Genomic DNA, 18,608 nt, shown 5'->3' with positions numbered 1-18,608 from the left:
TTGTTCTAGTGTCATTTTATGTGCATTTAATTTATTATTTTACTTTTTTTTATGTGGTGCAGAAAATTAATGAAAGAATACTTGGGGGCTGAATTTAATATAACATCTTCGCGACATTATCAAGGTTGAAGAAGAAAATGATGTGGAGAAGAACTTTAAAAAGGTATGTTTAGCATTTTTTTCTTATGTTTAATATGGTAGGAAGTGGAATAAACAAGATATGGAATTGTCACTAATAACAAGATCAATAAAATAATTCCTAGGCTAATGCTGGGGACTATAGTAGGTGGATCAAGTTAGGATTATGTTTCACCTTTATGGCTTATTTATTAGAGAAGGCATTTCCTTTTATTTATTAATAGTGTTTTTATCATCTAATACGGAAGTAAATCAATGCTTAGACTGAAGGTCCAAAACAAGAAGTTACTTATGTTGTTCTGGATCAGTGCATCTGCATTTTCAACTGTGTGTCAGACTAAGTACCTGTTGTGTAAATGTGAGCTGAACCAGCTGTTTATAACTAGACCTTGCAACTCCTATATCCTTGTCGTGTTCATATATTTTGTTGTGCCATAATTATGTTTAAAGTATTGTATACTTGCATACATATTTTTTATACATTAATGAGTTTGTTTATATATGTTTTCATATATTTTTTGTATTCGTGTTTGTGTCTAATATTGCTAAGTCTAGTGGTAATTGTGAAAGCCAAAACTCTCAGAAATGCTTGGAGAAAAAGGCTAAGAAAATTATACCCTGATGAATTGATTATATTACCATTGTTTCTTCATGTTTAATGAAGGACTTACAATATACTTTGTACATACCAGTTATACACTGGAAGTTGGTGTTAAGATTTACTCGTTAAGGGTGGATTCGGTTCATTCAGAGACATATAAGGTTCTTGGTGGGATAAACAGAGCAGGTTATGAAAATGAGCAAGGTTAGATTTGTTTTATGGTCTTCTGGACTGGATCCATGCAAAATGTGCTATAGGAAACAACCTATAGTATGAAATGTGCAGAATAGTGAACAAGTTTTAAGGAGATTCTTGTGTTTGATTCTTTTATTAATGTTATTAGTTGTTGAAGTTGGTGTGCAATCATAATTGATTTAAAAAAGTTGTGAGCACAAATGCCATTTTTCAACTTGTATGTACATGATTCGGTGCATGCTTGCTTTGTCAGGTCATCTGTTGCTTTAATGTTTAAGTTTTCATGTAATGGTTTTATGCACTTGTAACTAGGTTGGTAGTGTCTGGTGACCAGACGACTCTTTTTTTCCTTTACTCACATATTTTGACCTACAAAGTGCAGAAAATGGGGAAGACTAAAAATTCAAGGAATTAAGATGGAAAAAGACTTAACTAGTTCAATGTTTCTCAATTAGATATTTGCAGTTTCTTATGACCTTAATTTGCCTGCTTATAAAGAAAACTATGTATTGTAGTCTTTCTTTTTTGGTAGTATATTTCCACATTTAAGTCTTAAATTAAAAATAACAAATTCTTTGAGAAACAATTCTTCATTCTGCTGGTTCATGTTATGTACTTTTTTGACGGTAGAGATTTTACTTTGTTTTATTTTTGGTTTGGCCTAACATGTTGGATTTAATAGTTTCTGACTACGTTTTGGAGGAAGAGGCTACGGAGTATGTCAACTCCATTCATATAGATGTTTATATCATTCCATTTCTCAAATACCTTTTCTTGCTTAGAGTTGAGACAAAATTCACTGGTTGAAATGCTTATACTACTTGGATTAAGATTTGCAATCTGATTATTGATCCTCATTCTTTTAGGTTTTACTGATGAATAGAAATCTGTCTATTGGTTTTTCTGTAGTTGGTTTTTCTATAGTTGGTTCTCTTCAGTCGTGTATTATGATCCAGTGCAGATTATATTCTCACTGGACTTTCTTCTTTCACATTAGTTAATCTGTTTGTAAGAGAGTTTGGTTATACTTCTTTTAATACGATCGGAGGCCATTTGCAGAATGAGTTAGAGATTACCTCAAAGGCTTTAGTACAAAAAGGAGGCTATGATGGAACAATTGTTCTTCTTAGAAACAAAGCAACAGGGGAGTTAATTGCTGAAGGTCGGCATTCGCTATTTGGTGAAAAATCCAGCAAACTCTAGTTCCACTCCAAAATTCTGTAAGAAAATACTTCCCAAGTCATCAGTGGTTGTTTACTACCACTATTTTACTGGACTGCTTTCATGGAAGCATATTATGTGATTTATGACTCTATAAAGAACATGTCTATAATGTGTTTCATTATTTAGCCTACTTGTCATTAGAATTCATAGTATTGATGAGACTCTAAATGACACCAAATAATCATGGTTACTTCAAATAACTATTTCAGTCATTTTCATTTTGATTTTCAGATGTCAAATCGAAGACTCCATCGCAGGTGCAGTTCCCAGTTTTGTCTTTCCTAAAAGGTACGATCGCTTCCTGTCTATTTGCATTGCAAATGTGACTCTGTTCGCTTTATTTTTGTTTCTTTCTTAAATCTAGAGTTTGATTACAAATAAGAAATAAGAAAAAAGGGTCTTTTGATTTTTTTATTCTCAATCTGACTTTTCTGATCTGAATTTGCTCCTTTGTTCTTAGTTCCTTTCTTGTCTGAATCCGACTTTTGATTACAAATAATGCAAGTATTGATACAAATTTGTTCATATAATTTCATTTCCAACAGAGAAAGCATATGCTTTCTCATCACAAATAATTCATATATATCCAGCCTTGCTATGTTGTATTTGGTAATTGGGATATTGCATGATGTCAAATTTTCGAAAGTTTGGTATGCTGTACTTCAGGTACCTTTCCTCATGTTCTTCTTCATTTTGGGATGTCCTTGCATAATTATTTTATTTTCTAGTTGGTTGTTAATCATTAAGCTCAGAGTTGTTTAATGTTAATTGTTCAAGAGAAGTTAAGTTTGCAGTTGTGATAGGATTAGTTTTTATGAATGTTAAAATGAATTGTTAATAAAATGCGATTACAATGTTGTTCATTGATGGTTTCACTATGTCCATAACTCTAAGTTTCATGCTTCCTAAGGGGATTCAACTTGATGCTGCATTGCAACCGTAAAATGTTTTCTTTTTCTTTGTTGTAATTGATTTTTCACTGTAAAATGTTTTCTTTGTTCTTTACAACTGTGGGTGTTTTCCAGTTGTATTTAAGGCGACACCTCTGGAAAAATGGGTATGTTATGATGTTTGTGATTTTGTTGTTCTTTAATGTTCTGTGACATGTCCTGACTAATTTGATTATGTTCACCCTTTCAGCAAGGCCACGCAGTTCACTCAATGCTCCAAAAAATAGAATCGATTAGGGGAAACTGTGGGATTGGCAACTATTTTGTGAAGGGTTTTCGGATTTGAGTATTGTTATACTTTTTGGTGGTTATGGCTCATATTATTGTTTATTCTAGTTAATAATGTTGAACTACATTAATGTAAACTTTGATTTATTAATATAAATTTCAAGTTTCTTGTTATGAATTTCAAGTTTTTTTGATATGAATTTCAAGTTTGATGTTATGGATGTCAAGTTTATTGAATAATGCTATATGTTAACATTTTAAATTTGGGTAACAAAAGAGTCGAAAACAACATTTGAAAAAGTAGTTTTAATTCACGGCGTTTGTATAAAAAACGCCGCTATAGATATGACATTTTGCGGCGTTTGTTCCTAAAACGCCGCTATAGATCTAGCTTTTTGCGACGTTTGTATCCAAAAATGCCGCTATAGATCTGACATTTTGCGGCGTTTGTTCCAAAAACGCCGCGATAGATCTTGACCTATTTTGACATTTTTTGTTCTCAAACGCCGCTAACTTTAGCGGTGCTGGTATGGCCGGCGCTTCTTGCGACGTTTTTCCAATCGCCGTAAGTGCGTTTAGCGGCGCTTAAAAACGCCGCTAAAACTCTGTTTTGCTATAGTGTCCTCTCCCTCGCTCCACCATATTTACAGAGAAATCCTCTTTTTTGATTTTATGATCAACTCTATAATTAGGCGTAGGACCCATCTTATTCAATATTTCTCTGCTGTTTTCCTTTGTTGGTTCTACGTGCTTTCATGAACTATCAACCTCTTTCTGATTGAACCCGCAAACCAGCCCCTTTTTTCTTTAACTTTTCTTTAACATTTTCCGTGAACAATCTCATATCTGACTTCAATAATAAAATTTATGGGTCTTGAAGCTAGTTATTGTTTGATAGGATTTATAATCACTTGCATTATATGTTACGAACCAAATGTTGAAATTTCACACAAAAGTATATTCAGTCAAACATATACCATCTTGTTTGATGGGACTTCAAAATTATATTTTTGAGGAAATTTATCAGTGTCACAGATGGGAACAATTTTTTAATACAAATCTTAAAAGGAGTAATTTCAGGTTATTCTCGCCAGTGTTCAAATATATTCTGGAAATAGCCGTTTGTACATACAATGGAGGTCTCTAATTTCATGCAGACCTCTTTATTCTGTCAATGGCACTGTTGAGAATAGCGTAAAAGTTACCACCCATGAGACCAATTCTAGCCAAGCTGCAGGAGATGCCCAAGCAATTAGCTCGAGGCAAAACGTAAAGAAAGTTCAGGAATTACGCGGGGGTACCAGAGAGAGAAAGGCTCCACGTGCATTAACGGACTTTGTCCTTTATTGGAATTCTGTTATCATCTTTTTTTTTTCTTGATAAATAGCAATAGTTGTATAGAGAAGGTATGAAACCACTGAACTTTGTTTTCCTCTTCCTAATTCTATCTTCGTCATTCTCCCTATTTTTCTGTTTCTTCTTAAGCACATAACAATTTGGTGCTTTCATTGCCCTTACCAATATGGTAAACAATACAGAATCCATTAAATCACTTCAGGATGCTTCTAGTCTACTGGTTTATCATTGAAAATTGTTTAAATGTATAGATTATGTGTAGTATAATCTTTGATAGATATTAGGGTAAATTATGTGTTTAGTACCTAAACTATCAATTTTGATCCATTTTAGTACATAAACTTTTGAAATTTTCAAAACCATACCTAAAATTTAGTTTTTGTTTCATTTTAGCACCCGTTGTTAAAAACTTTAGTTTTTGTTTCATTTTAGTATACCTTGTTCAAAATGTAATGTTAAATTTTGAAGGGAAAAAAAGGGAAAGTTTAGGTACTAAAATGGACCAAAATTGATAGTTTAGGTACTAAACACGTTAAATTTTTAATGTTGGGTACTAAAATGAAATGAAAACTAAACTTTAAGTATGATTTTGAAAAATTAAAAGTTTAAGTACTAAAACAAACCAAAACTAATAGTTTAAGTACTAAATGCGTAGTTTACCTTAGATATTATGGCATGAAATGTATGTTTAATTGAAAGTTTAGTAAGTATATCAAATGAACTATGCTAAGCTAAGAATAAAAAGAGAAATGATTGGATTTTGATCGTAAAATTGTACTAAATAATAAGATTTGATACTGTAAATACTTGTATGTGATTAAAAATATGATAAACTAAAGTGTAACTCTTAAAAATAATATTTCAATTTTCTAAAATCATATCATATGAATAGTTAAAAGTTATCAGATAAAACTTATTTTTTTTTATTAAATTGTATATTTAAATATGAAAAAAATTAACATTTATTAACTTGTTCAATAACATCATATCAAAGTAGCTCAACATTTAACTAATATATGTTGCTCTATTTCATATTAAATCTATTTAGTAATCTTGGTAGTTAAAAGTATATTGTTCTTCTTCTGGGTTTGAATAGTTGCGTGAAGGGAGGAACTAGGATTCCAATTTAAAAGGCAAATTATAATTAATCATAAAAATAAGGTAAAGTATAATTGATCATAAAATGAGGGGATAAAATCAAGATAAACTAAAATTTTGAGTACTAATTTATTATTATTTTTATATATTTTTTTAATAATAAAAATGAAGGGGATAGTGCATGGGACAAAGGATAACTTCATCTCTGGTTGCTTTTGCAATGTACATACGTTATCAATGATTAATTAAAAATTATAAATAAATAATATTTTTATAATTACCTTAAACTATTTAAAAATTCTATTACATGATGAAAATCCTCCAAATACGGTTTTCATGTTATATTAATCATTATAACAATTACACAACTATTATTATCATTTGACAACTCTTAATCGAAAATAACTATTTGACATTAAACTTCATATCTTTGACATTTTAGATGTTTAAATCTAATATCTTAAGATATATCAATAATTCTTCTACCATCAAAATTATTTACTTGATATGATTTATTATATTTCTCTAAAACTCTACATATAAAGCCAAGACGTATTACACATCTTAGATTACGACGTTCGTTGTCTTTAATCAATTTCTAACTCCCAAGTGGTGTTTTTATTTTATCATTTATTTTTTGTGTTCTAACGTGGAAGGTTCCTTCAACCCTAAACAACCGTACACGTCCCTTTTAGCCGTTTGTTTGCATATACATGATTTACAGCGATCAAAGAAAAATTAAAAATCCAATAAATATTAATGTTTGATTTACAATAAAATTAAAATAATATTGTCCTTGTATTAAAACTAAATATAAAAGTATATAAAAATTTGATATATATATATATATATATATATATATATATATAAAATCAATAATACATTATTTACATAATCGTCTATCTATAAGTGTAGTTTGTGACACATTCATATGGTTCCAAAATTAAGAGGCTCATATTTCAAAAAAATGTCATGATTTTACTTCTAACGTATGTTCGAAGAATTACATTTTTTAAATAAAATGTCATAATTATAGAATTATTTTGTTACGTTGCTTTAATTTCATATGTTCGAAACTTTTTAAATTTGTAATATTAATCGTAATATGATAAATTTTAATATTTTATAATTTTTATCTTAGTATAAACTATTTTAAAATTCTGGATTTAAAAAATAATATATAGTTTACACATCTGTTAATACCATTCTAATTGTTTAACAAATTGAATTAATTATTTAGATTGTTTTACAAATTGATTTCATAATAAATAATTAATCCTAATATATACGTTCATGGTTCACTTTAGAATCCATGGGCACGATAAGAGCCTATTGTAAATCCATACATTTAGTGCATTAGTATAATATTTTCATTAACGATTCGTATTTAATGAAAAGTAATTACATAAAAATTTAGAATAACCACAAGTGTCTTATTTACTAATCATTTTCAAGGTGTTTTATAATTATTTCTTTCCCTATAAGTACACCAAATAATTATTTATTTTTATAAAATTTAATATATATATATTTATTATATTAAATTATTTTAAAAAGTTATTTATAGTATTATGTAAATATTTATTTATTTTTTAAAATCATATTTTTTTATTTATTTGGAATAATATTATTTTAAATTATCTATTTAATTTTAGAGTTAACTATATGGAAAATCAATTACGTTTATGTTTTGTCCACTTTTGATCACTGATTTCAAAAAACTATAGATGTGGTCATTTTCATTTTCATTTAATTAAGATGTGGTCACCCTGAGTTAACTATTATTAACAACAGTTAAATATTTTGATATAATCATACATTTGGTCCCTGTTATTTACATATTCTCTCAATTTAGTACTACTTTTAATAAATTAAAATAAATTGAATCCTATTTTACAACTCCGAGTTGACTTATAATTTTTTCGAGTCTAGTCAAATTTTTTAGTTTCTGTTTAAATTTAATTATAAATATTTATAATATTATGATATTATGTAAATATTTTAAAATATTTATTTATTTTTCAAAATCATATTATTTATTTATTTGAAATAATGTTATTTTAAATTATCTATTTAATTTTAAATAATATTATACAAAACCAAAATAATAGTTGGATAATAAACACATAATTTACCTTAAATTTAAATTATTTAAAATTAAATAGATAATTTAAAAATAATATTATTTCAAATAAATAATTAATTGGATTTTAAAAAAAAATAAATATCTTTTATAATATAAATATACCTTTTTATAATTATTTCATATAATATTTATAAAAATATATAAATTGTTTATTTAATTTTTTCTAAATAATTGAAAATTTAACTTTTAATGTAATAATGATATAAGTAAATATTAAATTGAATATAATAAAAACAATTCATACTATTGTTGAGTAACTAAATTTTCGGTGATTAATTTAAAGTGTTCTAAATTTGAATATTATAATCATAAAAATGTTGATTTTGTAGTGATATTGTTATATAAGTTAAATTCAAAATGCGGTGAAATTTACCAAAATGATTAGTTTAGTTTAATGGTTTAGTGATTTGTTTCTCATGTAAGGCAAGATACTCAAGATCAATTCATACTAGGAGTAAAAATAATTTTTATATTTTTATCTCATAGGTAGTGACACATGTCACCATCTAATTGGGTGAATAAAATTAATCAAAAATAATGACAAATAAAAAAATGTGGCGTGACATGTCAGGTCACATAAGTATTATTGTCAATGATTTAAAAAAAATTAAAGTTTAAATATTAAAATTAAACAAAAATGTTAATTTAGGTGTAAACTGTAATTTATCCTTTTTAACATTTATTTAATAAAAATAATTTAACTAGTGATATAATTTTGTATAACTGTACGGTGTAATGCAACGGGATGACAGAGAGGGACCTCTCAGTTCACTTGTAGCATATTTTACTAATTACTCCAAATAACTCCATCTTCGTCTCAACTTTTTTCTCCTATTCCTTTCCCTCTCTTTGTTTTGTTTCTCATGCTTCAATTTCCTTTCCCTTTTCTTTCTTTCTCTAAGCCCTCTCCTCTCTTTCTCTCCCATGGTTCCACTCTCTCACCATGCCTGCTCTGTCCAATTTCTCCAGGTTCCCATTCATCTCTAGCAACAATGGTGTCGTCTGGTCACTAATAATTTTCATTTTATGTATTTTAATCACTGAGTTTGCTGTTTCTTTTCTGCAACAGCCGGTGGATTGGACGTCGTCAGTTTCAAATCTCTCCCCGGGACAACTCTGATCACGGAGGCGGCGACAACATCAACGAAGACACCCCAATTCCCAACGCCATAGAATGCTACGCTTGCACTCAAGTGGGACTCCCGATTTTCCACTCCACCAGCTGTGACCAAGCTCACCCGCCCCAATGGGAAGCCTGCGCCGGCACTTCCCTCGTTCCGATACACGCCAGAACTTGCCCAAAGAAGAACTCGGTTCAAACCTCCGCTCGGCAACCAACTCGTCCGTCGTTTGGCGGACGGAGACGGGTGCTCGACCCGAGGAGCAAGCGGGTACAGAAATGGAACCGGGCATTTCTGCTGGCTCGTGCAATGGCCTTAGCCATTGACCCTCTATTCTTTTATGCCTTGTCAATAGGCAGAGATGGGTCGGCTTGTTTGTATATGGACGGTGGGCTTGCCGTCATCGTTACCGTCCTCCGGACGTGTGTGGATGCCGTGCATCTGTTCCACGTATGGCTTCAGTTCAGGTTGGCTTACGTGTCGAGGGAGTCCCTCGTCGTCGGATGTGGGAAACTGGTCTGGAACCCACGTGCCATTGCTTCTCATTATGTTCGTTCCGTTAAAGGTTTCTGGTTTGATGCCTTTGTAATTCTCCCAGTTCCTCAGGTATATTTGTATATTTACCATCTTTATAATTTATAATAAAAGTTAGGGCATATAATTAATGATTTGTTTTGCAGGCAGTGTTCTGGTTGGTTGTACCAAAACTAATCGAGGAAGAACAAATCAGGGATATAGCCACTATACTGATATTGATCTTCTTGTTCCAATTCCTGCCAAAGGTTTACCATAGCATTTCCTTGATGAGAAGGATGCAAAAGGTCACTGGATATATCTTTGGCACCATCTGGTGGGGTTTTGGCCTTAATCTCATTGCCTACTTCATTGCTTCTCATGTAAAGTCTTCCCAATAAACTTCAATTTTTTATTAGGAATGATAATAGATATCGTTATACCTTGGGAGATTGATCTTCGGAAATATACCTTTGGTGTATTGCAGGTTGCCGGAGGGTGCTGGTACGTCCTTACAATGCAGCGGATAGCGTTGTGTCTCCGGCAGCAATGTGCGAGAAATGAGCAGTGCGGGAAACTATCTTTGTCTTGTGGTGCTGGTGACTCTTCAAAAGTCACTGGAAGGCCTTTGTGCTTCGACGTCAAAGGACCATTCGGTTATGGGATTTATCAGTGGGCTCTTCCTGTTGTTTCTAGCAACTCGGTTGCTGTCAAGATCCTTTATCCCATATTTTGGGGCTTAATGACTCTCAGGTAAACCTCATGAACCCTTAATGACCGTTCATTAGCATTTCTCAAACATCATATTTTCAATTTTCAGCACCTTTGGAAATATTCTGGAGCCGACAAGTCACTGGCTAGAAGTGGTTTTCTGTATATGCTTAGTGCTGGCTGGTTTGATGCTCTTCACTTTGCTCATCGGAAACATCCAGGTGACTCAAAACTCATTTACCTTCTTTGAATACGTAACTTAACTGAGAATGGATTGTTTTTGAGGTTTAGGTTTTCTTGCTTGCTGTAATGGCGAAGAAGAGACAAATGCAGCTGAGATGTCGAGATATGGAATGGTGGATGAAGCGTCGGCAGTTGCCGTCTCGATTGAGACAAAGAGTTCGGCGTTTTGAACGACAGCGATGGGCGACTTTGGGGGGAGAAGATGAGATGGAATTGATCAAAGACTTGCCCGAGGGCCTCCGGAGGGACATCAAACGTTATCTTTGTCTTGACCTCATCAAAAAGGTACACAACATTTACTTATTCGAAATATGCTATTAATAAATTGAATATTAATAATTAAATAAAAAATATTTATTTATATAGATTTAAGATATGTTTATTATTAAAGTGGGACCATTATAATTAAGTACTATTTAGAATATTCTTAATCAACAATAATGTACACATATATTACAAATGTAGTTACTTAAATTTAAAGTTTTTAAGAAAACTAATATTCTCATTCTCTTAATCACTAACATAATATGATGAGTTCGATTTAAATTACGCTTTAAATATGAAAAAAGTATTATGCATTCGAGTGTATCGGATTAGTATTAGTATTTTACACTCTTCTATAAATAGTAAAGAGACTTTTGTTATTACTTTAATAAATTTTAATACACTATAATAAAAATAATATTCTTTAATAAAATCTAGTAATACAATTAATTTATTGAAATAATAATATCTTTTAGTTTTAATAAATTCTGATGTGGAACCAATATAATATTTTTCTCATGCGTTTTCTTTTTCTTTCTTTAAGTTATTCTTAGAAGGTAAATATATATATATATATATATATATATATATATATATATATATATATATATGAAGAGAAAAATTCTATCTTTACTAACTATAATATTCCTTTAGTAAGGGAGGGAAGAAAATTAAAACCCTAATGACTCTAATACCTAAATAACCATCACATTAAGTAATTTGATGACCCATAAAAATAAATTCTATTAAAATAATTTAATATTCTCTCACTTGACTTATATGATTGGAGAATTATAGTTGATGAAAGTTCGATCATTAATCTATATTAAAATAATGTATTTTCATGAAGAAGTAGAACAAAAAAGAGTGGTGATAGAATTCCAAACTCCCTTCTCAATCTCAATTAAGAGTCCTTTATAAAGATTTTTAATATTATTGTCGGGTATAGGCAACCCGGCCCTGAAGGGTGTCTGGGTTAGACAATGGCGAATGGGCCGAAGACAGGAAGAGGCCCCATGTTGGATCTAAAAATAGTTCTAGAGAATAAAAGAGAAAAAGAAAAAAATTATTAAGATAAAAATAGAAATGAAAAAATGTACTACTACTCCCTCATCAATCACACACGTCTTTATCAAAAACTCAAAAAAACTCTTAAGCTTCATCAAAGACCCTTGAATCACGACTGCTTCATCACTATACTCAGAAACTCTTCGAATTCTCTTCCTTCTTCTCTGTTTCCAAGATCTAAAATTCAATTCCTAAATCTCCACCCACCTTAAACTCATGGAAAATTTCCTTATTTCCCAAAAAAATTAAACCGTTATTAACATCAAAGCTCCTAAACCTTCTTTTATCAAAGGCAACGGGAGGTTTTTTCTTCAATTTAAATAGAGTCAAATCACAATTGAATAATGCATCACTCAAAAGTTTTATCCTCAATCAATTGAAGTTTATAAGAAAGATTGAGACTTTAAGGGTTTTAGACAAGGAAATATGTTATTCTATTATATATATTTTTAAGGAGTCCCAATCTACTATTTTGCCTAGGGCCCAAAAGGATCAGGATCGAGGCTGGGTACAAGGTCATGACTATTATTTGAAGGTTAGCATATTAAGTCGTTTTAACTAAGGTGGTGAGTTTATTGATTTATCTTAACAAGTGTGGGGTTTACTAGAGGTTATGTCAACAAAATTATGGGTTCTTGAGTGGAATGAGGTTCTAGTTTTGAGTGGGCGTCTTCAGATATGTCATTTTAAATCTAAAGCCTTTGCTTCTAATATGTTCTCCGGAGGCCTTCATATTCTTATTCATTTAAATCATAAATCTTAAAATCTTAAAATTTAAATTTAAGCTCTTAATTTTTAAAAAATAAAAGCATAAACCCTAAATAGGATAGGTAACATTTAAATAGATAGTGTAGTTTAAATCTTATTTTGTCATGTATCAAATATTTTTACTTATATGAATTATATTAGAATAATTTAGGATAAATTATTCAAATGACCATTTAACTATGAAATTGATGTCGACATTACCACCATACTTTTAGTTTTGACAATATGACCACATAACTATTTAATTAGTTTTAATGTAGTCACTTGTCATTAAAAACAGATGTCATAGCTGATGTATCTGTTATTCGCTAACGGCGAGTCAGATGTCCACATCAGCTACACCATCTGTTTTAACATCAAGTGGCTGCATTGAAACTATTTAAATAGTTATGCAATCATATTGCCAAAAATTGAAAGTGTGGCGGTAATATCGACATCAAGCTCATAGTTAAGTGGTCATTTGAGTAGTTTACCCAGTAATTTAACAGCTTTTCGAATTAATCCAAATCAATCTTAACTTGTTCCTGTTAGGTTCCTTTGTTCCACAATTTGGATGATCTTATTCTTGATAACATATGCGACCGAGTTAAGCCGCTTGTCTTCTCTAAAGATGAAAAGGTACAATTTCACGGTGTTCTGTCTTTTGAATTATACAAAGTTTGCTAAGCATGTTGATGTTCCCATGAAATAGCTATTTAGAGAAGGAGATCCAGTGCAAAGAATGGTGTTCGTAGTTCACGGACGCATTCAACGTACCCAAAGCCTGAGCAAAGGCATGATTGCCACAAGTATCATCAAACCAGGTGGCTTTTTAGGTGATGAGCTGCTCTCATGGTGTCTTCGCCGACCATTTATCGACCGTCTTCCAGTCTCGTCCGCAACATTCGTTAGCGTGGAATCGGTCGAAGCATTTGGTCTTGATTCAGACCATCTCAGATACATCACATATCATTTCAGGTACAAATTTGCTAACGAAAGGCTTAACAGAACTGCGAGATACTATTCATCGAATTGGCAAACATGGGCTGCTGTGAATATACAACTCGCCTGGAGGCGTTACCGGATGAGGGATAGAGGTCCGATGATTTCCGCTGCGGAGCACAGAAGCAGCAGTGACCACCGGTTGCTGCAATATGCTGCTATGTTCATGTCAATCAATTTACATGATCATCTAGAATAAAAGGCAGCTGCTGCTTAGTAAATTTTGTTTTTCACCCAATCAAATTATGGTTTCTTTCAACGTGGAAATAATGGAACATTGTACTTGCTCCTACAATATGAGAATCGGATCGAATGCTAGTCCGATTCTTTCAAGTATTTGTATTAAACACAAGGGCATAAATATAAAATTCTCGCCATAATTTTCTATTTTTCTTATAGTTTACATATTTTTTTATCTTTTAATCGATAATATAATTTCACACCCTAAAATTTAATAATTTTACACCTTTAAATTTTTAATATAAAGTTTCAATTTTACATTTTGTAATAGAGAAGTTTATGTCTGCCCCAATCATAAATTCATTCCATTCTTTTCTTATACTTCATCAGTTTGTTTATAATCACTTTATAGTATTCATTTAAACTTTATTTATTTTTTAATAGTATGTAGCTATTAAAAAAATAGTATTTATTAATATTAATGGAAGAGAAGAAGAATAAGGTTGGTGTTCTGACAAAGGAAAAGGAAAGAATAAAGAAAGTACATCGGAAAGAATGTAATATCCATAACATCGGGTCAGTGATTAAAGTGTAAGAATTTAAAATTTAGCGGTTTAATTGTGATAAATTGAAAAGTTCAAGGAGTGATTTAGAAATTTTTGTCTAGGACTTATTATCAAAGATTGAAGATTGAAATGGCAAAGTGGTCTTTTGGCATGAAAGAATTTAAAATTCATTTCAAGTTTAATATAAATTGTGATAAAATGAAGAAAGAATAAAAGGAATAGTTTGGAAATTCTTCTCTTCATCTCTCTTCTTCCTTCCTCCACCATGAACCTCCATGCTAAGGTAAGTGATTTTAAAGTTGATTGTTCTTGAATTTTTGAGTTGGTTTTTAGTTCTTGGGTGGTATAGAAGCTTAAGAAAGCTTAAAGATGAATAAAACTAAGAGATTGATAATTTAATGGTGATTTAGTAAAGTGGGTTTTTCAAGAGAATTGACGAAAATTGATTGGTAATTGAATTGTAAAGGTATATTTGACTTTCAAAGGTATGAAAAAGATGTTTGAAGTGTTAAAGGATTAGTAACAATGTTAAAGATTGGGTGTGATTTTTAATTTCAAGTGTTATATGGAGAATTTTAGATGTTAAAGGGATTTTAATTGATGTAAGTTTTTGGAATAAGTATAAATGAGTTTAAGAGCATGAATGGAGTTAGAAGTATGAGATTTAGGTGAATTTTGGGTTAAATTCGAAATAAAATAAGTGAAATATGGGCAAGGGTATCAATACTAGAAGAACAGTATTGATACCATATGAATTGGATGAACAACATCGATACTGAAGGGGTAGTATTGATACTAGAGGTATCGATACCAAAAGTATGGTATTGATACTGTAAGTGAATATGAAATTCCAGAATGCAATTTGGGTATCGATACTAAGGTAGGTATCTGTAATACCCCAAAAATTTAGATAATGACCAAAATGTAAATTTTGAAAGTTTGATGGTCAAAGTAGAAAATTTAGGAAAAGTTTAAGGAATTAAGTGGTGATTGAATTGTAATTTTTGGAAATTTCAAGGGCAAAACGGTAAAGTGGAAAACTAATTTGTTCATCTTTAACTATTAAAAGATGATAAGGCTGATATTTATCTTATTTTGATGATGATAAAGATAAGTATCTAGGTTTTATGGTAATTATGAAGTTATATTAAGGGTATATTGGTATTTTCTCAAGTTAATGATTTAAATAATGTTTTAAAGGATGATAAGCATGATATCAATAAAAAATCATGCCAAAGTGTTCTTCTCCAGCATATTCACGTGAGAAAGCTTTCAAGGTAAGAAAAATAATTTATTTTCAATTTTTGAGCTAATTCCTTTGGAATTGGGGTTATGTCGTGAAATAAGAAAGTGATCTACGCGAAAAACGCTATCATTTGGTACCAATATTGCTTTATAATCTTGCTGGATTTCAAAGATCCCAAATCTAAGGGTTTGTGTTCATATTAAGGATCATGAAATTGATGATGAATCTTGATGTTTTTGAGGTTGTAGATTCATATTCAAACATGTAGGATGATTAGAACATGTTTAATCTTTCTAAAACTTGTTCTTTAAGTTTTGGCCATGGATTGTTTGAGTGAGAAAATTATGGAAAATTATATATGGGTTGGAAATGATGAAGGAAGTATTCTACAAGTCTTAGAAAAATTTAAGGACCATTTTGTAATTTTTGAAAAGTTGGAGATCAATTCATAAATTCTAGAAAATTGAGGGGTTGTTGTATAAGTGTTGTATAATTGATTTACTATGCTGGAAATTGTTGTTTGGAAATTTAAAAGAGTGTTATATGTGAAAAATGACTATTTTGGAAGTTTGAAAAGATTGATGATTTAAGTACAACACTTGCATAGTTGGGGTACTTAAATGTAATTATGCCTTTGTAAAGCATTTGAATGATAGTAATTTCAATGCTGAAATTTTGGTATTAAGAATCTAAGTGATAAAATGGTGAAGGATCATTTTGTGTAAATTGGAAAAGTTGGTTCCAATATTAAAAGGAATTATTAACTGTTTAATATTTGGTAGAAATGGAGTTGTTCTGGGATAAGTTTATGTTAGTACAATACTAATATATTTATCGTTATAAATTTGTGATTTATACAGATCATGATTGATTTGCGATTGAAGCAAGTCAAGTATAAAAAGGGTATATTGTGGACAATAGTGAGGCACATATTTGAAAAATTTTAAAGTGTCAAGGTGAGTGCAATACATGCATGAAATTATACATGGATGTTTTATACATCATTAGGAAGACTTGCGATAAGTCGACCTTGTTTTTATCAGCATGATATTATATCATATTTTTATAAATTAACATGGCATTGATATGTCAGAATATGAAATTATAATGCATTGATTTTGGAAATGTGATATTTTACCATGAATGTTATTTCGGGTATGAACTGCCCAATGTTAAATATTGATAATATACTTTGCCATGGATGAATCAAATAAAATAGATTATATGCCCAAGTAAGTCATTGAGGGACAGGGTATAGTTGGCATGCCATAGAGTATAGAAGTTGCAGGTTTATAATAGCACTATAGTGTGAAAGGGCACTAAGTGCGGGAATGTGGATACTACCTTATGTATCATGTCCAGATTAGCACTATAGCGTATGCTTAGTGTAGGTGGTGGGCACGACCTTATGTGTATTGTCTGGATTAGCACTATGGCGTAAGCTTAGTGCAGGTTTAGCACTACGGTGCAGGTATTTTACTCTAATACCAAGGGTCCTCAGGGTTTTATATTGGGCTATGAACTATGGTTTATGGTTTATTGTGGAATAAATGATAATCATTAAAATAAGCTTATGAGCTTATGGAATAATGGCAAGTATATTGGTAAAATAAGCTTACGAGCTTATGGATTAAATTATAAGTATATTAGTAAAATAAGCTTACGAGCTTATGGATTAAATGGTAAGTATATTGGTAAAATAAGCTTATGAGCTTATGGATTAAATTGTAAGTTTATTGGTAAAATAAGCTTACGAGCTTATGGATTAAATGGTAAGTGTATTGGTAAAATAAGCTTACGAGCTTATGGATAAATGGTAATTATATTGGTAAAATAAGCTTACGAGCTTATGGGATAAATGGTAAGAGATTTATATTATTTTGATCATGGTAAAATATTGGACATGCTAGTAACATGATAAAATGGCATTTTGAATTTGACATTGAAATTCATGCATGGATTGTATTGCACTGTTTATTGTTTTAATTGCCTCACTAAGTTTATACTTAGCGTGTGATGATTTTCACGCGTAGGTAAAAAGCCAGTAATGGAATAAAGAGTTCAAAGTGACATCAAGCATCGATGAGAATATTTCAATATCAGTAAGACATCCTATGATGGAATTTGAATTAGATAGTGGCATGTAATTAATAATGTTTAATTTATTTGTTGAATAAAGTTGGAAACAAAAATGGGAATTTTATAGTGATGAAAGGTTAATTTTTATGAGTTATATATGTATTTTTTCAGAATTTACTGTAGCAGTTACTATAGCAGTGCATCGATGCATTGTAGCAGTGCATCGATACACATTTTAAGTTTGAAATTTTGGTGCATCGATACACTGTTCATGTTACTGTAGCAGTGCATCGGCACACTGTTCACTATTCACGATACTGTTCACTATTCAGTATTCATATAAAAAATACTTTGGTTTTAAATTTGTTACAATGAATCATAATTCATATGATATTATATTTTTATAATATCATGTACCATTTTAAAGGAAATAAATTTCAAATCATATTTGAAATTGGAAATGGTTTTCGAAAATTTGAGTGACATTTATAATCTGTATAGGTATAATTATACAGGTTATGGGTGTTACAGTATCGATACCATAGAAAGGAGGTATTAGTACTGGGTGTAGAGTACCGATATTATTCAGTCTGAAATCGAGAATTTGGTGTTTTATTTAGTTATGTAATGTTGTTTGGTTAACAATTAACTGAGCTTCGATATTCATCGTGGTCATGTTATCGTGTAGATTCAATCGAAAGCAAGTGCTGAACGAATTGACCTATAAAGATAGAGTGAAAGTGAAAAATGAGTTGTTTAGGGCTTAAGTGAGGCAAATATGGGTGATACTTACTATTTTATATACGATTGGAAGACGGCTTGAGATGAGTCAACCTCAAATGTTTTTGAACAAAATGATTTGTATTATGTTATGTTTTTAGATAAATCGTATTTTAAAAACACTGTTTTGATTTCATGGCTAAGAATATATA

General features: G+C 30.7%; 1 protein-coding gene across 1 annotated transcript; it reads left to right on the top strand.

Annotated features, from left to right (window-relative positions):
* Positions 1–8,818: 8,818 nt before the first annotated feature.
* On the top strand, positions 8,819–13,806 carry LOC120187907 (cyclic nucleotide-gated ion channel 2-like). The gene is made up of 8 exons (XM_039191500.1): positions 8,819–8,905; positions 9,006–9,663; positions 9,738–9,953; positions 10,058–10,323; positions 10,391–10,502; positions 10,573–10,809; positions 13,156–13,242; positions 13,316–13,806. The coding sequence occupies exons 1-8, from the start codon at positions 8,880–8,882 to the stop codon at positions 13,802–13,804; spliced, it is 2,091 nt and encodes a 696-aa protein (XP_039047431.1). The 5' UTR covers positions 8,819–8,879; the 3' UTR covers positions 13,805–13,806.
* The last annotated feature ends 4,802 nt before the right edge of the window (positions 13,807–18,608 follow it).

Source organism: Hibiscus syriacus, unplaced genomic scaffold, assembly GCF_006381635.1.
Source record: "Hibiscus syriacus cultivar Baekdansim isolate YM2019G1 unplaced genomic scaffold, ASM638163v2 tig00113726_pilon, whole genome shotgun sequence".
Classification (NCBI taxonomy): Eukaryota; Viridiplantae; Streptophyta; class Magnoliopsida; order Malvales; family Malvaceae; genus Hibiscus; species Hibiscus syriacus.
This window is presented reverse-complemented; position numbering and strand designations above follow the sequence as displayed.

Bases quoted from the DNA above. Each gene is read 5' to 3' on its own strand.
- LOC120187907 (XM_039191500.1), top strand. From the start codon at position 8,880: ATGCCTGCTCTGTCCAATTTCTCCAG. The intron at 9,954-10,057 runs GTAAAGTCTTCC...GGTGTATTGCAG, and splicing joins CCTACTTCATTGCTTCTCAT to GTTGCCGGAGGGTGCTGGTA. The intron at 13,243-13,315 runs GTACAATTTCAC...CCCATGAAATAG, and splicing joins TCTTCTCTAAAGATGAAAAG to CTATTTAGAGAAGGAGATCC.